The sequence below is a fragment of the Mastacembelus armatus genome, unplaced genomic scaffold (genome assembly GCF_900324485.2).
Source record: "Mastacembelus armatus unplaced genomic scaffold, fMasArm1.2, whole genome shotgun sequence".
NCBI lineage: Eukaryota > Metazoa > Chordata > Actinopteri > Synbranchiformes > Mastacembelidae > Mastacembelus > Mastacembelus armatus.
The window spans coordinates 1,431,295-1,456,349 of NW_022872938.1; the positions used below are offsets into that span (position 1 = coordinate 1,431,295).

General features: G+C 41.3%; 1 protein-coding gene across 1 annotated transcript; it reads left to right on the plus strand.

The window, feature by feature from the left end:
- Positions 1–1,522: 1,522 nt before the first annotated feature.
- Positions 1,523–15,300, plus strand: LOC113129672 (zinc finger protein 300-like). The gene is made up of 5 exons (XM_026305679.1): positions 1,523–1,915; positions 2,631–2,727; positions 4,552–4,605; positions 4,752–4,852; positions 14,602–15,300. The coding sequence occupies exons 1-5, from the start codon at positions 1,523–1,525 to the stop codon at positions 15,298–15,300; spliced, it is 1,344 nt and encodes a 447-aa protein (XP_026161464.1).
- The last annotated feature ends 9,755 nt before the right edge of the window (positions 15,301–25,055 follow it).

The window sequence follows — 25,055 nt, forward strand, 5'->3', positions numbered from 1 at the left end:
TCTACACACTCTCGAGGGTGCTCGAGGGTTCATGGGAGTTTGCCCAACCAGTCCACATGTGTTTTGTGGACTTGGAGAAGGCATTCGACCGGGTCCCTCGTGACATCCTGTGGGAGGTGCTCCAGGAGTATGGGGTCCGGGGCTCTTTGCTGGGGGCTATCCGGTCTCTGTACAAACGGAGCAGGAGCTTGGTTCGCATTGCCGGCAGTAAGTCAGACCTGTTCCCAGTGCACGTTGGACTCCGGCAGGGCTGCCCTTTGTCACCGGTTCTGTTCATTACTTTTATGGACAGAATTTCTAGGCGCAGCCAGGGGCCGGAGGGAGTCCAGTTCGGGGACCACAGGATTTCATCTCTGCTTTTTGCAGATGATGTTGTCCTGTTGGCTCCATCGAGCCAGGATCTCCAGCGTTCACTGGGGCGGTTTGCAACCGAGTGTGAAGCGGCTGGGATGAGAATCAGCACCTCCAAGTCCGAGGCCATGGTGCTCAACCGGAAAAAGGTGGTTTGCCATCTCCAGGCCAGGGGAGAGATCCTGCCTCAAGTGGAGGAGTTTAAGTATCTCGGGGTCTTGTTCACGAGTGAGGGAAGGACGGAACGTGAGATTGACAGACGGATCGGGGCATCGGCAGCAGTAATGCGGTCGGTGTACCGGTCCGTTGTGGTGAAGAAGGAGCTGAGCCAGAAGGCGAAGCTCTCGATTTACCGGTCAATCTACGTTCCCACTCTCACCTATGGTCATGAGCTCTGGGTCATGACCGAAAGAACGAGATCGCGGATACAAGCGGCTGAAATGAGCTTCCTCCGCAGGGTGGCCGGGCGCTCCCTTAGAGATAGGGTGAGGAGCTCGGTCACCCGGGAGGAGCTCGGAGTAGAGCCGCTGCTCCTCCACATCGAGAGGAGTCAGTTGAGGTGGCTCGGGCATCTGTTTCGGATGCCTCCTGGGCGCCTTCCTGGGGAGGTGTTCCGGGCATGTCCCACCGGGAGGAGGCCCCGGGGAAGACCCAGGACACGCTGGAGGGACTATGTCTCCCGGCTGGCCTGGGAACGCCTCGGTGTCCCCCCGGAAGAGCTGGAGGAAGTGTCCAGGGAGAAGGAAGTCTGGGTATCCCTGATTCGGCTACTGCCCCCGCGACCCGGCTCCGGATAAGCGGTAGAAAATGGATGGATGGATGGATGGACGATGATATTGTTAAAATGACTCACTGGGTCGCTATCCTCAGACACTGAGGTTGCGTCAAGAAGGGCATTCGGCGTAAAACTGTGGATCAGTTGATCCACTGTGGCGACCCCGAATGGGAGTAAGCCGAAAGGGAAAGAAGACTCACTGATAACACTCCCATCGAGGCCCAGTCACACAAACTGCTAACACCTAGCAACGGTTACTAAGGGGGCGGGCTCAGCTGCTGGTGACGTTTGCGTTTCAAAATGGCGTCGACAAAAACAGAATCGGAGCATGAATACAGCGTTAACTACTACAAAACCGAGATTAAAGAGGAGAACCAGGACTAAGATTTCGTCTACATGGACCACTACAGACATGATATTAAAGAGGAGACTCAGGACCCGTATTTTATCGACCACGACCACTACTTCATTGTTATGAAGGAGGCGAACGAGGACCCGGGTTTTATCGACCACAATCACTACAAACATGAAATCAAAGAGGAGAGTCAGGGCCCAGTTTTAATCGACCACGAGGACTACAAGGGTGAAATAAAGGAAGAGAACCAGGACCCAGGTTTCCTTTACAAAGACTACTACAAATGTGAAGTGAAAGAGGAGAATCAGAATCCGGATTTTACCGAACTGAACGATCACAGGAGCAGAATAAAGGAAAACCAAAATCAAGATTTCATCGACCCAGACCATTGTAGCAACGAGCCCGACTCGTCCCCTGGTCCCAGCGATCAACAGGTCAGTATTAGCTCAATTCTTCGATCGATTATTCCTTCTTTATTTATGTTAATATTTTTTTCCGTTTGAAAATATTGTTTCTGGGGCTTTCTTACACAATACACAGTTGCCAGCGCCAGTAGTGTCTCCCAGGATGAACAGGTCCTAGGTGACGAGTCAGACTAGGGACAGTTCAAAACCCCCTTCTGGATAAATCGAGATCAAGACTGTGATATTGCCTGTCATGGTGGTGCCAGGATGCAAGATGTGGGGCTCACAGGCAAGTGCCTGGTAGCTGGTCTCCCCCCATGGGGCCCAGCCAAGCAAAGTCCGAAAAAGCAACATGGGGTTATCCATCTATGGACCCACCACGCACAGGAGGAGTCATAAGGGACCGGTGCAGCTTGTATCACGTGGTGGTCAAAGGCAGGGGCCAAGACAACCCAATCCCTGAATACTGAAACTGGCTCTGGGGACATGAAATGTCACCTCGCAGAGGGGGAAGGAGCCTGAGCTTGTGCAGGTGATGGAGCGGTATCAATAAGACACAGTTGAGCTCAACTCTACACAAGGCTTGGGCTCTCAAACCGAACTCCTTGAGAGGGTCTGGACTCTCTTCTACTGTGGAGTTGCCCACGGTGAGAGGATGTGGGCTCACTCATACCTGCCCAGCTCAGATTGCCCATGTGCTGAAGTTTTCCCAGTGAATGAGAGTGTCCTTTCACTGTGCCTTCAGGTCCGGAATAGGTCTCTTACTGTTGTCTCAGCCTACGAGCCGAACAGCAGTACAGAGTACCTGGCCTTCTTGGAGTCCCTAGGAAGTGTGCTGGAAGGTCTGGAAGGAATGACAAGGGGACTCTGTCATTCTGCTGGGGGATGTCAACATAGGCAACGACATTGAAACCTGAAGGGGCGTGATTGGGAATGCAGTATTAATATCCCTGATCTGAACCCAAGTGGTGTTTTGTTGTTGGACTTCTGTGCTAGTCACACGGTGTTAGTGCACGTCCATCAGTGCACGTGGCACCAGAACACCCTAGGCTGGAGGTCGATGATCGATTTCGTGGTCGTGTCATCTGACCTTTGCTCGTGTGTCTTGGACACTCGAGTGAAGCAGAGTTGTCAACTGATCATCTCCTGGTGGTGAGTTGGATCTGCTGGCTGTTGGAAACATCTGGCTAAATCCTCTGTCAGAGAGGTCTTCAACTCCCACCTCTGTGAGAGCTTTGACCAAGAGGTTGGACTATGTGGACTATGTTCTCCAACTCCATAGTCACCGCGGCCGCTTGAAGCTGTGGTCGTAAGGTCTCTGGAGCCTGTCTTGCTGGCAATCCCCAAACCCAGTGGTGGACACCACAAGTAGCCTGTAGAGGAGTTTATCCTTGACGAGTGATGCAAGTTTGGTGTTACTACAGTAAACTATATGGGGGATATGAAATATAATATTGCATACAATTGTAATAAAAATTTATATAAAATATTGCAGAGTGAAAATGGCCAAAGTAAGAGTTGTAGTCTATAGAGGAGTTCACCCTTGATGTGTGATGCAAGTTTGGTGTTACTACAATAAACAATATGGGGGATATGAAATATAATATTACATAAAATTGTAATAAAAATTCATAAAAATATTGCAGTGAAAATGGCCAAAGTAAAGGCCTATACATACTCCAGGAGAAACTAGGAATTTGTTCTGTCTCCCAGGGCTGTAGCCCTGGTTTGGGAGTTCTTGCAGCTTGTTCTCAACACATCATCTGAGAAGATCTTTTTTTCTTGGGTGATATCCGAGAACTGTTATGTGATTGGTCAGAAATTTGAAGTTGGCATGGTTAATGCAGAACATGAAAATGTTTTCCTGCTTTTTCCCCACAATGATGCATGCCTGATGTAAGGTGCAGTGGGAGGGACTTCCCAGGAGTTCGGCAGTTGAGTTTCTCGTGGAGTATGAAAAGTCCTGGTGAGAACAAGAACAAAGGTCGTTCTTGCCACCTTGAACAATTGAACAAATTTCTTGCTTCTCATGGAGTATGTATCTCGTGAGGTATGTATCAGGTTTAAGAGTTGTAGTCCATAGAGGAGTTCGCCCTTGATGTGTGATGGGAGTTTGACGTCACTACAGTGCACATTCCTGGAGTTACTGAAAATTTTCCACTGTGGTAATGTGCCTCAGTGCCCGCAGCTCATTTAGAACCATGTTGTGTGTGTAGCGCCTGCAATATGAATGATTTTGACTAAAAATGCGGTTGTAGTACATTTTCTGTGTGAGATGAATGTTACAGTGGTTTTTGTGTTTTAATATTGTTTTTTTTAAGATTTATTTAAGCTGGAAGTTTGAATCTGTGAATATCGAGCTAACTTTACTGAACTGTCAGAATTCAGGACTTAATCGATAGAAATGGTTTGTTTTCCCGGTGTGTTTTTCCAGTTTTCCTGAACAAAACATCTTGTCTCTTAGAAGTAGGCCTGAGCCATTACCCAGCCAGTTTCAGAGGTTAAGATTCACTACATCTGTTCAAAGTGATTTTCTACTGTTTATATTCATAGAACATCTGCTCTGTTAGCTGCTAATGCTAAGGGAGCACTTCCTGTTACTGCACCTTCACATTAAAGGGGCTCTGCATTCACTACAATCAATGTCTCTTGTAAATTGTCCACAGGCAATCTTACGTTCTCCTGGCTGGGTAACACTCTGAAGACCACTCAGGTTGGAGGTAAATTTAAAATTTTCTCCTCAATTTAAGTTGATTTCAACTTTTCCAAGTGTGGTAGCATGTGTCACAGATAGTGGTGTAAAAAACTTCAAAAAGGTGTTTATAAAATTGCATTGAGAGATCAAATTTAAATCTTGCCAATCAAGGCTTGGAGCCTTATCAGATGTTGAGGAAGAGATTGGTTCCTCCAAAGGTGAGGATGGCTGAACAGGTGGCTGCTGTGAGGAGTGTTGAAATGGTCAAGGTGGTGAGGACTGTCACAATAGTAAATTTCCCTTGTCTTTTCTCATTTTCTCCTGACTAGCAGCAGGGTCTGCCCTGGTCTTTGCACAGAAACGTGCACACCATTCATTGTTGGCAAGTGGCATTGGTTAAAATGTAAAAAATATATTAAAACAGCAAAATCTATTGTGATTAGTTATACAGACTATAGACATTTTAAAAACTAGATAATAAAATAAATGAATAAATAATTCAGTAAAATGCTCTATGTTATTTGGGATAACTACATGTCTTTTGGACAAACTGTTTTGCCATATGACAATTCCATATTTTGTCTTCCCTAACATGCATTTGATTGGTCACCTATTAGCAACAATATTAGCCTTGATTTACTTTAACTTTAAATGCTATCTCTGAATCTAATATATACATATATATATATATATCTATCAACACTTTTTTGAAATTTGGCCAAATGACACCCAAATCTGTGACACACACTACCACACTTGGAAAAGGTGAAATTAACTTAAATTGAGGAGAAAACTTTAAACTTACCTCCATTTTATTTTGTTCTAGAATGGCGCCTATTAGGTGGTAGCCAGTTACAGCAGCTCTTCTTTTTTGTTTTTGCATGTTTTTGACGATTTTTACTGAATTATCTCTTTATCCAAGTCAAGTCAAGAGCTTTGCTTTCTCTCTGATAACTGACAAAAGTGGATGAGTTGGGATCTTCTAATTTTTGTGGAGAGACATATGGAGATTATGGAAACTGCATCAGAAAATATACGTTTCTGTGGCAACGGCATCTATAAGAGAGCAACTGTTAGCTCTCAAGGGAACAAGTGTGCTTGGTATAAAACTTGAAATCCCCCAAGACCTGAGGAGGCATAGGAGAGGCCGCAGAGCAGGAGTGAAGCAGCGAGAAAAACGTAGGCGATTTAACCCTCTGGGGTCTGAGGGTGTTTTGGGGCCCTGGACAAGTTTTGACATGCCCTGATTGTGCTTTTTTCAGTTGCTTTTAAACATAATAATGGCTAAAGTCTGTTAACACTGAAATCAGCACAAACTGGGCTAAAATAATATGTGAGTAGCAAGTTTATACATGATTGTGTTTTTGAGAAAACTGTTTATGCATGGTTAGTGAAAACTACAATTTTTGTAGTCACTGAAATAAGACCATAAAACACAAACAGAACATTGGTTCACAAGACTTTTGAGAACTGGATGTTGTAGTGTAAAGTGTTTATGAAAGTCATCTTCTTCACTCATTCACAGAAAACAATACACTGATTTAAATTTTCGAAGTCACTTTTTGTTTAGAAAGGCCATATGCAGGAAGGTGTGTCTAATCATGAATAATCATGTGATTTACCTGAGAAGACAAAAGTCAACAACCAGACAAAGAACAGCATAATGAGCCTTTCAGTCAGTGTGGCTGAGAGGGGATTCTATGATGAAGTTTGACGTGTTATGTCATTTCTCGGGGAGTGTGCACATAATTACCTGGTTCACCTCAGATTATTTCCATATGAACAGTGCACTCAGTGCGAGGTGGGATCACATTAGCTGTAATGAGGTGAGACAGGAGAAAACGTACTTCTCCTTACGTTCATACGGATTAAATAAAAAGTGATGATTTGTTTTCGACTTGAATTGTTTTATTTAAAAGAAGACGTTTAAAGCTTTCTAGCCATATATTTCTTATTTTTATGAGGCAAGTATTTGCTGAGATTCTGGTGGTTTTATTTACGTGTCTGTGAAGAGAGATGACAGAGAAGACAGAGCGCACACCCTGTCTGCTTTCTTTATTTTACAAAAGCACAGCATTTTGTTGTTATTATGAGGGTATACAACTAAAACTAGACTCTTTACAGATTCGTATGATATATTGCTTCAAAGATTATGTGGACTGTGCAACACGAGAAAATAAAGATTCTTGATCTCCTTTATATGAAGAAGGCATACAGTTCTTCAGCCCTCCCTCTGCTTGGTGGATCAGACCACAACTTAATATATCTAGTACCAACATACAAGCCCGTAGTAAGACAGCAGTCAGCTATCAAGAGGTGTGTGAAGGTTTGGTCAATGGAGGCTGAGGAGGCCCTGCAGGAGTGCTTCAGGGATACAAACTGGGACCTTTTCATGGCCGCTCATGGTGAGGACATCGAAGGCATCTCTCACTGTATCACAGATTATATCTGCTTCTGTGAGGACAGTGTTGTTCCATCCAAAAAAGTTCATCGTTTCCCCAATAATAAGCCATGGATACAAAAGGACATTAAAGGTCTCCTCAACAAGAAGAGGAGGGCGTTCATGGCAAGAGACAAGGAGGAACTCCGGGCGGTGCAGAAAGAACTCAAGAGGAAGCTGAGGGAGGCAAAGCAGCTCTGTTGAGACAGAATAATATCAAAGAGGTGTGGAATGGGATGAAAAAAATGACTGGCTATAAGAAGCGACACACTGTTGTAGAAGGAGACTCAAAGTTTGCTTATGAACTTAACTGTTCTTCAATAGATTTGACACCACATCAATGTTAATTTTGTTGACGAAGTATTTTCGTTATAATTTTCATCAACGACAAGTTTTCACTGATGAAAACGAGACAATATTAAAAATTAAGTGATGACGACGAAAACTAAATAAAAATATATTGACATTTTTAACTAATAAAAACGAGGCGAAAATGTGAGTGAGGGACGTTTTTAGAAAAGATTCAATCAGAATTAATATTCTTCTACACGCACATTTGAAAAGTAACTGATCCACCTAGTGACGCTGGATGCACGAGTACACGACATCATCAGCATAGCCTACACTGGATTTCTGTCTGACTTAAACTATAATGAAATGGCAACAGCTGGAAGAAGACAAAGAGAAGATATATGGGTCAGTTTCATGTTTGATGCAATGGCATTACTGCTAAATACAGTTTTTCTTTTAAAAATTTTGGAGTTGCTCTTTTGCTTTAAAGAATGAAGAATGTCATGCAGGTTATAAACAAGGCATATCTAATTTTTGGTCTTTTATGGAAAGACCATATTCCATATATATTTAATGAAACTTGTTTTTTATTTAATTTTAATTTAGAATATTTTGTATATTGCAATAGTTTTACTAAATTACACTTAAATTCAACCCAATATATTTTATGCTATGCTATGCTTATGCTATTTAGTCAAGTAAAACTAGACTAAAACTAAAACAAAGCAGATGACTAAAATATGACACAAACTAAAATTGCATTTTAGTCAAAAGACTATGACTAAAACTAAATTCAAATCTGCTGTCAAAATTAACACTGCACCACCTCTGCTTCTTAGTCTGACCCAGTGTCCTCACACACCTGAGATGGGAAGAACTACTTTGAAGAGTTGATGAATGAGGAAAATGTTAGAGAGCACAGAGTAGAAGAGGTGACTGTTGTGGAGCAGGAAGTAGCAAAGATCAGTAAGGATGAAGTGAGGAAGGCGTTGAAGAGGATGAAGAGTGGAAAGGCCTGATGACATACCTGTGGAGGTATGGAAGTGTTTAGGAGAGGTGGCAGTAGAGTTTTTGACTGGGCTATTTAACAAGACCTTGGAGAGTGAGTGGATGCCTGAGGAATGGAGGAGAAGTGTACTGGTGCCCATCTTTAATAACAATATCCCGTTAAAATTATAAGTACAGCAAATACCTAAATTCTAAAGTCCCAGTGTCATAATAAAAAAAAAAAAAAACATAATTCTTTTACTTCAATTGTGTTTATTATTGATCTAACTAATATGTTTGACCATTTGCTACAAGTGGAGGTAAAAGATTAAAAAGGGAAGACATAGGTCCATCCATCCATCACTCCATCTTCTTCCGCTTATCCAGGGCCGGATCGCAGGGGCAGTGGTCTAAACAGGGATACCCAGACTTCCTTTTCACTGAACACTTCCTCCAGCTTTTCCGGGGGGACACCAAGGCGTTCCCAGGCCAACCAAGTGACATAGTCCCTCCAGCATGTCCTTGGTCTTCCCTGGGGTCTCCTTCCATTGGGACATGCCCGGAACACCTCCCCAGGGAGGCACCCAGGAGGCATCAGTTACAGATGCCTGTGCCACCTCAGCTGCTCCTCATGATGTGGAAGATTCCAGCGGCTCTACTCCAAGCTCGTCCCTGATGACCGAGCTCCTCACCCAATCTCTAAGGGAGTGCCCGGCGATGAAAGCTCATTTCAGCCACTTGTATCTGAGATCTTTTCTGTCATGACCCAAAGCTCATAACCATAGGTGAGAGTAGGAACGTGGATTGACCGGAAAATTGAGAGCTTCGCCTTTCAGCTCAGCTTTTTCTTCACCACAGCGCATGGGCACATCAACTGCATTGCTGCTGCTAATGCACCGATCCATTGGGCAGTAGTCAAGGCGAGGGCCCCGACGACCCGATCCTTGGATGCTGAATCTGGCTCTAGGGATATACATAGGTCCCTACATATATATTCCTAAACTGAAAAAGTTCTAAAACTCTTTCAAATCCAAGAGCTTGAAGGAAATATCAGTTAAACAAAGGATAACTGATAAGTGGGTTCCAGCAGATCTTGCTCACTCTCACTCACACCACTGACTGGAGTATAGTTCTGTGAATTTTAACCACTAAGTCAGCACCAAATCCTCAAGTTCAGTCATGGTTGTAGAAATGCACCTTTTACCTAATAAGTCTATGCTCATACCTGAAAGTCAATTCCCACAAGAAAGATTACTCTTTTAGGAAAACCAAACTATCCAAACTTTCAAAAAACTAATTTCGAAAAGAAACATTCCTAAAAAAAAATCCAAAAATATTTTAGATTTCTTTTCTTCCTTCCTTACTAATTCTTTGTCCCCTTTGTTTATGATTTTAGGAAGAAACCATACTAATCCTAGTAACATGCTTCTTAGCCCACCCATAGAGAATTCCTTCCTATCTTTTGTAGTTGCTAGATAGGCCGCTTATGGTAGAAATAAAAGGAGACCAATCAGTTTCTTGTTGAGACATCAGCCTACCATGGTAAGAGTGCCTTCTCAGTTCACTGCCAGAAGCTGCGACCTTCAAGAGACTACGTTGCTCTTCACACCTGCCACGCGTCTGCCTTGGTGCCACCATTGACAATTCACCGGGTCACTGTTGAGTGACCAGCTGAATTGAGTCGGGGATATGTAGTGGAGCTAAGGCAGGAGAAATGTGTTCACATTTCAAGACTTGTACCTATTGGGAATTTATGGCTCTAAAACCTTTAGTGACCTACTAAGGTAAATAGCAGGAAGTGGTACAACCCTCTCGACCAAATACTGCACTGCCAAGACTCCATTTGACAAAGAGCAGAACACCAGCTCTTACTAAGAGAACCCCTATTTACAGACTCCCCTGCTCTCACCCATCCATAAATACCTTAAAACTACTTCCTTTCAGAAAGAACCTGAAACATCTGGAATTACTTATGAATTGTTCTTGTTGTATTTCTACTTTGATTGCTAAATATGTAACATGTGTGACCAGACATACAGAGCATCACTGTCAGACTAATAGAAGCTGTGCTGTCACTCATGCTTGTGGTTTATCGATATAATGATTAAGTTTTATTTATTTTGATTTATGTTGCTGCTGAACTATTGACTGATTAGTCACCAAATTTGTCATGTGTTTGAACTTTGCTGGGTGGAAAAAGAACTTATTCTTCACGTTTTAGAAAAACATTGTTAAAACATACAACACTTAAAGAACAGATTAGTCTCTGGATTCACAGAGACTAATCTCTCCCTCTCTCCCCCACATATACAGGTGCATCTCAATAAATTAAAATATCATTAAAAAGTTGATTTATTTCAGCAACTCAATTCAAAAAATGAAACATATATAGATTCATTACACACAGACTGCTATATTTCAAGTGTTTATTTCTATTAATTTTCATTATTAGAACTTTTATAGCTATTAGAACAGCTACTCAAAACCCGAAAAATCACTATGTCAGAAAATTAGATTATTATGTAAGACCAATTTTTTAAAAAAAAAGGATTTTTAACACAGAAATGTTGGACTACTGAAAATTATCAACCTGTACAGCACTCAATACTTGGTTGGGGCTCCTTTTGCATGAATTACTGCAGCAATGTGACAGATGTAGCCAGGGTCTTAGCTCGGTCATTCTCCACCACTCATGGAGATGTGTCCCATTTTGACCTCTGGGCCTCCAGGGGTTTGTCCATCTATCATGGCTCTCCCTCCTCTTCCTCCACTTCGGGCTTTTGTTGCCTGAGATTAAGTATTCCATCGCTTGGGGCAATCTTCCTGATGTACTCATGAATCTTTGCTGTTTCATTTCAATTGGTGGCTCTGACACCGACTCGTTCCTCGGCCTCCTTCCTTCCTCTTAGTGTACAGTCTCTGGATGCTGAATTTGAAACCCTCCATGCATTGTGAGGTTAGTATGCCAGCGGGGTATCTGATCGGGTATCTACCGACAGGGCGTAGGTGTTGATGGCTTGTACCTTGTTCTTCCAATTTACCTGACTTCTTAGGACTTGTCTTACTTTCTGTAGGTATTTGGCTGTGGCTGCTTCCCTTGCAGCTTCTTCTTGGTTCCCATTTGCCCGTGGGATTTCAGGGTACTTATAGCTTTCCTCAATGTCTGCTATGCTATCTTCTCGCAGTTCAATTCCTTCAGACCTGATAACCTTCCCTCTCTGTTATCATCTGATCACACTTATCCAGTCCGAATGGCATTCTGATGTCGTTGCTGTAGATCCTGATGGTGTGGATCAGTGAGTCAATGTCTCGCTCACTCCTGGCATACAGGTTGATGTCATTTATGTACAGGAGGTGACCGATAATTGCTCCATTTCATAGTCAGTATCCAAAGCCACCATCTGTGATGATGATCTGGCTGAGGGTGTTCAGGCCTATGTAGAACAGCAGAGGGGACAGAGCATCTCCTTGGTAGATGCCACACTTAAAGAACACAAAAGTAATAATTTTTTTAAATAATTTTAAAAAACAATTTACTGAAAATTAATGAAAATCAGCCTGGACAACCTATAACAGGTTGAAAAAGGTAAAGGCTGTGGTAGAAATTTCTCTAAGTTTGAGAGTTGCTAATTCTCAGAAAACAACCACAAGTGTGATGAATCATCTCAGGTTTAATCACGGGCCCGGAGAGGACGTCCTTGCAGAAGTCATCTGCCGTCTGTGTTACAAGACCAGTTTATATACAGTTTGACCAGAAAGGGGTGGACTAATCTTGAACAGACTCCATGTTTGTTCAGGTACTATCTTCAGTCTTTTTACCATCAAAGAAACAAATTGTTGACAGTTATCTACAAGCCTCTACCCTAAAACACTAAACCAATAAACAGACAGAACCACATACCATGAAAGGGTCAAGCAAACATTCAACCCCACATTGGTTTAAGTTAGTGACCATTTGCTCTGTTGTAAAATCCTCACAAGGCTATAAGACCATCTCCAAGCAGCTTGATGTTCCTGTGACTACAGTCTGGGGCTGCTTTGCTGCATCTGGCATAGGGTATCTTGAATCAAAACTGGAGCTTTTTGTAGAGTCAGCTCTGTTCACAGATACAAAAATGAAGCATACAAAGAAAAGAACACTGCGAAACATGGAGGCTCAGTTATGTTCTGGGGCTGCTTTGCTGCATCTGGCACAGGGTGTCCTGAATCTGTGTAGGGTACAATGATATCTCAAGACATTCTGGAATGAATGTGCTCAGTGTCTCAGTCACAGGTCATGAGTCCTCCAACAGGATAATGACCCAAAATACACAGCTAAAAGACCCAAGAATGGCTAACAAATCATTGGACTGTTCTGAATGGCCTTCTATGAGCCCTGATCTAAATCCTATTGAACATCTGCAGAAAGAGCTAAAACATGCAGTCTGGAGAAGGCACCCTTCAAACCTGAGACAGCTGGACCAGTTTGCTCACAAGGAGCAGGCCAAAATGCCTGTTGACAGGTGCAGAAGTCTCATTGAGATTTGCAGAAATTGCAGTGATTGTGCAACAAAATATTAAGTTAAGGGAACCATAATTTTTGTCCAGGCCAGTTTCATTACATTTTTTAAATTCTTCTTTTAAACAATAATTCATAACTAATGTCTAATTATCATTAGTTTTTGATGTTTTATTCAATTTTTATTTATTACTTTTGTTTTCATCCAAAGTGCAGTAAAGGGAAATGTGTATGCATATTTGTATGTAGGTGTGTGAGAATCAAGCTGTATTTGTCTGTGTATATAGGTATATTTCAAATTTTAAGTCTGTGTTCATGTGCTTGTTTGTTATACATCTATGTTGGTTGGCCCCATACCTGTCAAAGCACTTTGTAAAGCCCCAAAAGTGATTATTATATGATTATAAAATTCTACCACTCTCTTCTGCTGGCTTGTGTACTCTACACCACTTTGTTTGCCACCGTATTGTTCTGCCTTTGTTCCTGACAGGGCTGGGCATATTACTTTTAAAAAGTAATTCATTATAGTTACTAGTTACTTCTCCCAAATAGTAACTGAGTTACATCATAAAAATAACTAATTACCAGGGAAGTAACTGTTACTTCTTTTTTTTTTAATTTCAAATGTCAAATAAGCCCCTAATATTAAATATATTAAATTAATGAAATGGACACTAAATAGAATAAATTATGTTTAATTCTGTCTGAGTGATAAGAGTTTGCAGTGGAGAAAAATCTAGTTTTAGTTGCTTTGATGTTGTGGCTCCGTCTCCTCCTTTGGTAGCGGAGCTCACATTATCACCTGCCTTCTCAGCCACTAATTTTGTGGTGGCATGTGACGATGTGAGGTGCTTCATTAGATTAGAATTACTTGCCACCGACGTGGAGAGACTTTCTTCCTGCGCATAAGTTGCACGTTACATAACCATTCTTGCCTTTCACCTCAACGAGGGAAAAGCAGTGCTTATACTTCCAGTTTGCGAAAGCTACCTTTGAATTTGTTGGACTTGCCATCGCTCTGACTCCTGGTTGTTGGTGTGTGCGACTGTGCATGTGCTTGTGTGTGAACACCCGCACTACTCTGGTTGGCAAACGATGGAATTTACTTTATCTAAGCCAATCATCATCCACTATGTGGTTGTCTCTCCCCCTGCCCCCTCGTTACTGAAAAAAGTAACACCAATTTTTAATGCTGTTTATTTATAATGCTGTTATTTCCATCACTGGTTCCTGACACACACAATTGGTAATCTAATTGAGGCTTTGTGATGGTACCTACAGAGTTCAGTTCAATTCAATTTTATTTAGTATAGTGTCAAATCACAATACAAATCATCTCAAGGCACTTTACAAAAACAAAAAACCCAACAAATCCCTTATGAGCAAGCACTTGGCGACAGTGGAGAGGAAAAACTCCCTTTAACGGAAGAAAAAACCTCCAGCAGAACCGGGCTCAGTCTGGGCAGCCGTATGCCTCGACCGATACTTACTTACAGCCTAAGGTTCCATCTGACAGGCTTCTGTTTACTTTTGTTGTCAAATAAATTGATCGTTCTGTTAAGAAGGCAACCTGTTTTGAGGATGAAAATATTTATAGTCACATTTTTTTTGCACTTATGTAATAAGGATGTCAGCCAATAATGAAGAAATGTCAAGAGACATCAAATTCCTATTCAGTTAGGAATGCATTAGTCAAACAATGTGTTTTATGATTGATTGACATGGTAAATGTCATATATGTTTTCAGATATTTCCACAATGTTTTCTTCACATCCTCTCCATGTCTTTTTTTTCTATAAAAACAGAAAAGACAAAAAGGACTGAAATCTCACTGCTGTCAGCACTGCAACAAGATCTTCACAACATCACAGAGTTTAAAGATTCATCAACGGATTCATACTGGAGAGAAACCGTACAGCTGTGATCAGTGTGGAAAAGTTTTCACACGGTTAGGTGACCTGAAAATACATGTGCGTATTCACTCTGGACAGAAACCATATAGCTGTGACCAGTGTGGAAAAAGCTTCTCACGGATAGACTTCCTCAAAATACATCAACATATTCACTTTGGACAGAAACCATACAGCTGCGACCAGTGCCAAAAAGGCTTCACACGGTCAGACTTTCTCAAAAGACATCAGTATATTCACTCTGGACAGAAGCCGTACAGCTGTGACCAGTGTGAAAAAGCCTTTACACAGTTAGGCCACCTGAAAATACATCAGCGTATTCACTCTGGAGAAAAACCATACAGCTGTCACCAGTGTGAAAAAGCCTTCACAGTCTTAGGTGATCTGAAAATACATCAGCGTATTCACTCTGGAGAGAAGCCATACAGCTGTGGCCAGTGTGAAAAAGCCTTCACACAGTTAAGTACCCTGAAAAGACATCACCGTATTCACTCTGGAGAGAAGCCATACTTGTGTGAATTATGTGGCAAAAGTTTCTTTAGTTCAAGTGCTCTAACTACCCATCACCACATTCACACCAGGACGAAGCTGTAATAATATGACCACTGGGGTCGATGTTTTTGTATACAGTAGTCTAAAGACTTACCAGGAAATCACATTGCTATGTATAGGATATGTACACAAGTCCAAAAACCCTTTTAAAAGTCCAGCATCTCCCACAGATGGAAACTATGGGAGATGCTGGACTGTCTAAGACTGGCTTTTGTATTTGCTTTGTCACTGATATTAGATAAATGACTTTATTAATCAAAATACATTTGTATCCCTTAGTTTAATCATGTTTTAGTGCTGAGTATGAAAGTCAGTGATTTTTGTTAATCATTTTGTTTTAGAAACATTTATAACTTATAATAACATATAATTGTTTACAATTTTTGAAAATTGTGTACATTTTAGATCTTTCAAAACACATTTTTCATTTTTCATTATTTTTCATTTTTCCATGTCCTTTGTAGGGGACAATGGGACTTGCTTTTCATTTTCACTCACTTTCCTCATTGGAAAAACAGCATCAAATGAGCAGAGAAAAATTTGATGAAAATTTGTGAATCAAAAAATCTTTCCCTGTATTTCCTAAAACAAAATACTGCAACAATTCCTCAATCCAGGGCACAAAATACATTGCAGATACACTTTGGCATCTCCTACTGCCATTAAACAGTACCTCTGGCATCCTTATGAGAGGGCAAGTGTTATGGTGAAGGTAGTTAATAAACACTATCTGGATAAGTGTATGCATAAAATCTATGTTGTTAACATAAGATACAACAACTATACATAATTAGATTTAGTAATAATACCTAGATGATTAGGTCTAGGCAGAAATAAAAGTAGCAGAATTTAGGATAAAAAGTGGGTGAACACTGTCAGGACCAAAAACTGGTGAACAAAAACTCCTTAAAGGTTCTTCACACACCATCAGGATCTGATTTTACAGATTTGAACTTTTTAAGGCTGTGGTTTAATGCAGTTTTCAATAAATTGTCTACTCTATTTTTTTGTCTCTTGCTCCAGTTTCTTTTTTTTGCCATTTTGAAGCACAACTTACAACCTGGTTATGATCCATCCCATTGCATTGGTTGCCAGCTGCCCAGTGTGGTCCACCTTCTTGTAAGTCTGGAATTAGGATAGTCTCCCAAGATCCTTACATGCATGTAGTTATGCTACTAAGGCATAACTGCATAATGTTTACATTAATGTTTGTTTAATTGGCTTCCCAAAAAGTAAATGGAAAAGACACTAGTACCGAAGTATTAGGTGTGGTGTCAGTTGTCTACATCTGTCATTTCAAACAAGAACAAGCCTGTACGTACAGCACATTTTAAAGTGTATAATATCCCTAAAAAAGTGAATAGCATAAATGTAATGAAAATGTAAAGAATTGTGATCCCTGCCAACAATGTAGGTAATGAGTATTTTAACTTTAGTGTTGTAATTACATACAGTATTATACATTTATTCATTAGTTACAATATTACTGTATATAGGCTATTGTTAGGTAAATTCTTTTAACAAATAGCCTCAGAGGACGAACTCCAGTAAGATTATATAGAAGTTTTACTTGCAAGGAGTAACTGTCACACAGCACCTTAGTACAGCATGAGGGTCACTGGCTGCTGGCAGCCCAACACATCAGTTTTCATGGTAACACAAAAGGGAGGTGATATCCCACAGAAAGACATCTGGGCCCTTATCAAATAGTCAAGGTTAGAGCAAACTGCTCACTGAGAGCAAAAATTATATTTCCACAATACACAATAGGTCCCATTCAGAAGTGTTTCAGTTATACTAAAGTAAGGTGGATCAGGTCACAGGAGGGTAAACATTTTAATTTCTCTAGCACATCTCTCCTGCTTATGTTTAGCATAACTACTATGTGAAAATGTTTAGCAGATCATTAATGATGATGATGAAAATCATAAATCATAACTACTATGATTAAACAAACAAAATCACAAATCTAAGCTGATTGGCATGCTAAAATATAACTTGTAGAAGTGAGAAATAAATGTCATAACTTTCTGTCTTTATGGGCAAACAGTCATCACAACATCACTTTCTGTAGGAATTTTCAATGTTGGAGTCATTCGTGCCTTACAGTTCAGAAGTCAAGACAAATTTGTCATAGTCGTTGAAGGTCACAGTCATGTTTTCCTTCATTGGCTCTGGAGGAGTTTCAGGGTCCTGGTCATCCTGTGAAATGGACTTATACATTTGTTTGTTAATTTCTGTATCAATAAGGCGTTGACAAAGGCCTCTAATACATGGAATGCATCAGCAGCCACAGGTAACCAAAATAGCAGTCACTATTCTAACACTTAATGTTAAAAAAATATATTGTCTTTTTTCTGTAAGACAACAGAATCATTTCTGTATTTGCAGATAGAACAATGCTTTCTGCATCTGAGAGGACAAATGACCATAAGAAGAAAAACTTGTAGTGGCTCTTTCTGGTTTCACAATGGCAAGGCAAGTTCATTTACAGTAAAGATAAAAGTTGCAAATATAAATCAATGTGTTTTCCACACAAAAAACTGTCTTTTCTGGCACCCTTAATTCAAATAGTAAGAATAGAGATTAACATTTTTTTTCTACATTTGTAAATAAACTGCATGTTAAAAATAACCTGGATCTTTTCTAAGATCACAACTGACTGGAGAAGTTGCTGTAGTATCAAGACAGTAGCACCACACGTGAACTAAAATACATGAAACACAATGTATAGATTAAGATCTGCACTTGAAAAAAACAATTGCATTTTCTAATATGAAATATTACTATTGTATGGATGGATTGAATTTATATAAATTCAACTACTTTACATACAATGAACATTTCTTCTACAACTAAACATATTTGCATTCTACAGATCATTAACTCATTTTGTCCCAATTTTTTCATCAAATTTTGACTGTGTACTGTTGCCTCCGCAAATCCTGTTATAAGAGATTGTGTGTCAATGGAGAGAACAGCTAGTGAAGAAAGCCTCTCCTGAGACATAGATGTTCTCAGATAGGTTTTAATCAGCTTCAGGGAAGGAAAGCTTCTCTCACCTGAAGCAACTGTCACAGGTAGAATAAGCAGCATGTTCAGATTTGGTTGGTACATGTCAAGAATTGTTTTCTTTATAAATGTGATCAAGCATGGTGATGGTGATACAGCCTATAAAAGCTTTCCATGTGAGAAAACCTCTCCTCGGTTGTGACCAAAGCTGCGCCTACAAGCGGCAGGAATAACTCCCTTTCAAAGTGTTCCTCTGGGGTTGACACGGTTTGCTCTCTTCCTTCATATTGAAAGTGTCTTGCTGCTTTTCTCTGATGCACTTCTAGCCAGCTCATGCCCACCTCAAGCTTTTCAGCTATTTCCTTGGCATCAGTTTTGGCAGCAGTCATGCCCTGACTGAAAGTTCTGCAGAAATTCTCTCACTACTGTTGTTACTCTTCTTAGTGTCTCAATCGAGACTGAAGGGTTCTGAAGAATCTTGCTCACTCTATAGATCTGGTACAGCACATTGTACCATACAATAGTGCTTAAAATGAAAGGCCATGTCATAGGACTGCCCATGACAGTTGGAAATATCCAATCCTAGTGCACCAAGATGACCTAGAAATGACTCACACAAGCCCTTACCTGTGGTACGTACTACATTGAGAAAGCCAATGAAATGTTCATTGATGGAAACACCTTTTGATGTCTCACAATTTCCAATTTTTATCAGTACTGGCAGTTGCTCATGATGACTAAGATTTGGTGTGACTGAGAAGTATTTGGCTTTCCTACCTCTCTCGACAACGGCATCTATGGTACTTTTTACCAGAATTTTGATGAGCTCATTTTGAATGTGCTTACTGAAATAGCTGTTACTTAACTCTTTGGTTTGTATTCTCCGCAAAAAAACTTCCTTCCAGTGTTATACTTCCAGAGACAACAACTCCTGACTAACCTGATCAATGGCAGTGTGGATTTTATCCTTTCTGACAAACTGTGCTAATTCTCTGTGTGTTTCTTGTGGTCTGAAGACCTTTCATGCATTTTTAACTGGGAAGACAAATTTCTCCAATTATTATACCCATCACCACTGAACATATTGGAACAGTTACCAAAGATTCAACAGTAAAAACATACAGCACTGTCATTTCAAACACTGTAGACTAGCCATGATTGGATAATCTTTCACCATTTTTCATATTAATGAAGTAATTGTATGTTCTATCTCTCACTCCATATTCTGTCTCTCTGCTCTGCTCTCATCTAGCAGTGGCAGAGTTGTCGAACTGCTTCCACATGTGCAATACGACAGGAAAGTTTCACTATTTATGATGGGGTACCCGCGTTCGAGCAGATGTAATAATCCTAATGGTTATAAACAGGCCATACAATATATGATAGAAAACTAACAAGTAATTCTAATTTATACAGGCTTCTTGGTATTTGTTGGGCCCCCCCTAATTCCTCAAGACCCTAACCGGCTGCTTACCTCACTTATTGGTTAAGTCCACCCCTGACTTTTACCTGGCTTCACAGCGCAGACAGAGACCTAAGGACAAGCGGAAGGACGAAAGGTGGGGGAGTTATCCTATTTTTTAATCAGAAATGGGTTAACCCCTGAAATGTGACTGTGAAAGAGAAGGTCTGCTGTCCGGACATTGAACTGGTCTCAGTTGTTTTCCACCCATATTATGTGCCAAGGGAGTTTACATAAATAGTCGCCATTGTTGTTCACATTCCACCGAAGTTGGCACCTGCAACAGGGTGTGACGTCATACATGATGCCGTTGCTAGGATGCAGACCCAGCACCCTGATGCACTCATTGCAATTACAGGGGATTTCAATCATGTCGCTCTGACCTCCTGCCTGACTGACTTTGTACAGTATGTAGACTGTCCAACATGTGGAGAAAGGACGTTAGATCTGTTCTATGCTAATGGCAAAGAATCCTACAGGGCTGTACCACTTCCACCACTAGGTAGATCTGATCACAACATGGTCTATCTTCAGCCTACATATAGACCTTGTGTGCAGAAGCTTCCTGTTACCACCAGGTCTTTCAGGAAATGGTCAATAGAGGCAAGAGATTCATTGAGAGACTGTTTTGAGTGCACAAATTGGGATGTACTGATGGAGGAGCAGGAAATGGACAATGACTTGGACAGGAGAGTCAACATCATCACTGATGGCATTAATTTCTGTAGAGACACAGTACTCCCAGTTAGTACAGTACGGTGCTATCCTAACAATAAACCATGGATCACCTGTGACATTAAAGACCTCCTGAACCAGAAAAAGAGTGCTTTCCTGGACAGGGACAAGGAGAAACTGAGGAGTACACAACGGGAGCTGAAAAAGACACTGAGGCAAGCTAAGGTGGAGTACAAGAAAAAGTTGGAAAAACAGCTGGAGAACAATAATATCAGGGAGGTGTGGATGGTGTAAGGACCATCACTGGCTACAAACTGAACAACTCTCAGCCTTTGGATGGTGATGTGGATAGAGCCAATACCTTCAACCAGTATTACATCAGGTTTGACAATGTGGTTCCTTTCACCTACATCTCTACAGCTACTCTCTCCACCACCACCCCAGCGGTTGCTCTCTCCACCTCTGAAGGCCCTCACGACACCTCATTGTCTGTCTGCTCCCTCCACCTCCTGCTGCTGCTCCCTCCACCATTACCTCTACGGCTGTTCCCTCCACCATTACCTCTGACGCTGCTCTCTACACATATTCAGTTGTCTCCTCCACCTCTGTAGCTCCTTACTATACCTCATACTCTATGACTGTTCCCTCTTCCTCCACCATCCCTCTGTTACAATCTGAACGGCTGCTTATATCTCTAACAACCGAAGAGGTTGGAGCAGAGCTCAGGAGACTACGGCCACGGAACGCAGCTGGACCAGATGGAGTATGTCCAAGGCTTTTGAAGGACTGTGCAGGACAACTAGCTTTTCCTCTTCAGAGGCTCTTTAATATGCGTCTTCAGCTGGAAAAAGTCCCAGTGCTGTGGAAGACTTCTTGTCTCATACCAATGCCCAAAATAGGGCGACTGATGCTGCTAAATGACTCTAGAGGGCTTTGACATCCCATATCATGAAGACCTTGGAGCGGCTCCTTGTCCGTCGCATGAGGCTGCAGGTTGAGGAGGATCTTGATCCCCTTCAGTTTGCCTATCAGAAGCACTTGGGAGTGGAATATGCGATGCTTTACATACTGCACCAGGCATATGCCTATCTGGATGTGCCTGGTTCATATGTGAGGATTATGTTCTTCGACTTCTCCAGTGCTTTCAATACTATCCGGCCTCCCATACTGAGAAACAAGCATCTATGTATGGGGGTGGCCCCCTCCCTGACGTCATGGATTATGGAATATTTGACATCCAGACCACAGTATGTCAGACCGGGGAGATGTGTTTCTGGGACACTGGAATGCAGCACTGGGGCTCCACAGGGGACTCTCTTGCTCCTTTTCTGTTCAACATTTCAGACTTCAGGTATAACTCAGAGTCTTGCCATATTCAGAAGTATTCTGATGACACGGCTGTTGTGGCATGTGTCCACGATGGACGGGAGGGGGAGTACAGGGACCTAGTGGAGGCCAATAACAAGGTCCTTGAGTCTGCTTTTTTTAAAATAGGCATTATGGAGGAGGCCATAAGCAGGACACATTGTACCTTTAAACATTTCAGGATCTTTATGAAGAAGTTTACCACTGCTCCACCAATGGGATCATCTGGGATTTGAATCCTGGACCTCTTGCGCCCAGAGAATCATTTACCTAGACCAATGAGCCACATGTACCTTCATTGGTCTTCACGTAAAGCCTCACAGATCCTGTTTTTGAAATGTATATATTTAACAGTTAATCTCTGTTGTCATTGAAGGAGATACTGGATGACTGTTATGGTTAGTGTGGGAATTATTACTTTTATTACATTACAGCTTGAGGTATAAGGCATTATTAGATTACTTTTATCACATTATAGCTTAAAGTATAAGGCATTATTACAGTATACTCATGAAGCATTTTGGTATGTGCAAAACAGTAGCAGTTTAGAGATGAACATGTTTTTCAGTAATTGCAAGGTTTCTCACAGGGCAAGAAGTGGACTAGGCATAACATTAGATAAGATGTGCCTGTTGCTTTTGTTGTTGTACTCTGTCTTGCAGGGCAGGTTGACCCCTGCCTGGAGGCATAGCAACAGTGATACTTCAGGACATCCCATCGCTCTCTACCAATGTGAGAAGAACACGCCAACTTCCTTTGCACATTTCATTCTGTAATATTATCACTGGGTCGAGGGAAGAATAGGCAATCAGACTTCGTGCCCTGCCAAAGACTGTTGTTGGCTAGGGAAAGTTTGACCCAGAGCTCTGTAACTGCTTTATTCAGTGTGTTTTAGCTCCATTTTAAAAGTTACATACTGTGTAAGATGGGGATCCTTAGCTGGTGTGTTATAGGTGTTTTCCTCACTCCTCTCTTCTCTCAGAGGAGCCCTTGGCTGTTCAGATGACCCTCCAGGCCCAGTCTGGTATCTCAGAGTGGAGGAGGTTATCTGTTAGTCGTCTCACTCTACCTGTGCTCAGGTATGGGCCCTTTCCCTTGAACAGGTCGTCACTTTGCCAAAACAAGATGAAATTATCAGTGAACTGCACTCCTCTTATCTCACAGGCCTTGGACAGCCATGTGTTCAATGCAAGCAGCTGACTGAATTTATTAATTTGATGTTTGGGAGAGGTCCACTGACAAATGACTGGATTTTCAATGTGTCTAGTTTATCTCATAATTTAGAGAAGTCCTGTTTTAAAACCTCTGATTCTCCCTTTCTGGTGTCCACTGCACCCACATGCAGGATCAGCTGTTTGACTCCTTGGTGTTTTGAGATGACCTGGGGGAGGAGTGCTGCTATATGGCCATGGCACTTGGGTAGCTGCATGTAATAATTCTGCTGTTGTTTCTGCAGGATATATCTGTGCTTCACATTTGGCATAGATTCTTTGTCTCTCTCTCTCTCCAACTAGTTCCATGGGTCCGGTTTTTAAAATTATTACTTTTTTGTGTTTGTTTCTCAGTCACAACAGATTTGTTGCTCATTAGAATTTAGACCAGACAGGGGTTGAAACCTGTTACTGAGCTGTATGTTTGATGATGCTACATATGCTCCTGGGGTGTCACCATTATTCTTTCTAATTCTGTAACGCTTTGGCACCAAGTTTATGCCAGGTGGGTTCATTTTGATCAATTGCCACCTTAAAATGTTTTGGGAAAGACACTATTGTCCAAGTTCAGAGTAGCATTTGGTCAACATAGCACTTATTATTGATAGTAGGTTTTGCCTTCTTACCACTAGGTCTGAACAGGAGCATGTCATGAAGTCCTTTTTCAGTTTCTAGATCAAGAATCTTCATTTGTAACATACTGATTTCCTGAAGATATATCTGGAAGTTTTGGCACAATGTGTTTTTTTTCCTAAACATGTTGAAAAATAAATGATCCATGGTTGTAGTCACTCATTAGTTGTTAAAAGTAAAAGTTCCTGACTAAAACCTCAAGTCCCATTTAAAGAGGGTAAAAATAATGTTAGTTTAGTTTAGCAGACCTAAAGCAGTAGAATAAGATCACATTCCTGAATGAGGGAAGAGTAATACATCTTTAGTAATAAAAGTAATAATTAATGAAAAATGTACAATGTACAAAATGTACAGTTTTTGCACATTGTACTTTGACTCCTATCTTTAACGCCGATCTGGTAGTCTCTCGTTGCAACTGTTTCTGGGTAAGTGAATCACTTCCTATTGCAAGCGTGTCGTGTTGTGTGTGTTGTATAGTTCGTCTACAGATTAGCAACAGACTAGGTATAGTCTAACACACCTACAAACTAACTAAACTTTCTAAACAATTCATTCACCGCTACATTCTGGTACTACATTCCAGTACCTTTCTATTTTTACCGGTATTTATTGCTATTCCCAGACTTAGCGTTCGTTAGCCTACCAGTTAGCTTAGCTAGCTATTAACATGGCTTCTCCCTCTCTCTCTCTTTCCTGCTCGGTGTGCCACATGTTTAGTTATTCCTCTGCCTCCTTTAGTGATAAGATACTTGTAATAAGTGCAAGGTTCTGCTAGCTTTGGAGGCGAGGATCACTGATTTGGAAGCACGGCTCCTTTGGGAAATATTACCTTTATTACATTATAGCTTAAGGCATAAGGCATTATTACATTTATAGTTTAAGGCATGAAGCATTTGGTATGTGCAAAACAGCAGCAAGCTTAAGACATAAACATGTTTACCAGTAATTGCAAGGCTTCTCACAGTGCAAGGGTGAACTAGACATAACATCAGATAGGATGTGCCTGTTGTTTTTGTACTCTGTCTTACAGAAACAGGCTGACCTCTGCCTGGAGGCATAGCAACAATCAGGTCATCCCACCACTCTCAACCTATAGGAGGAGGGGAACACGCCAACTTCCTTAAAGATTGCACATTTCACTCTGTAATATTATCACTGGGTCAGGGAAAGACAGCAATCAGACTTCACACCCTGACAGAGAGTGTGTTATTAAATAGGGAAAGTTTGACCCAGAGCTCTGTAACTGCTTTATTCAGTGTGTTTTAATAAACGGCTAATTTGAGACCATACTCATCGCCTCCGCTTCATCAATCAAACGAACACGCTCAACTGAGGGAGGAAATTCCAGTTACAACACTCCGCACCTTTAAACAAAAGCCAGCCTAGCCCCGTTAGCAGGTGTGGAGCCACCGAGCTCAGGCTCAGGGTTTGTTAGCGGT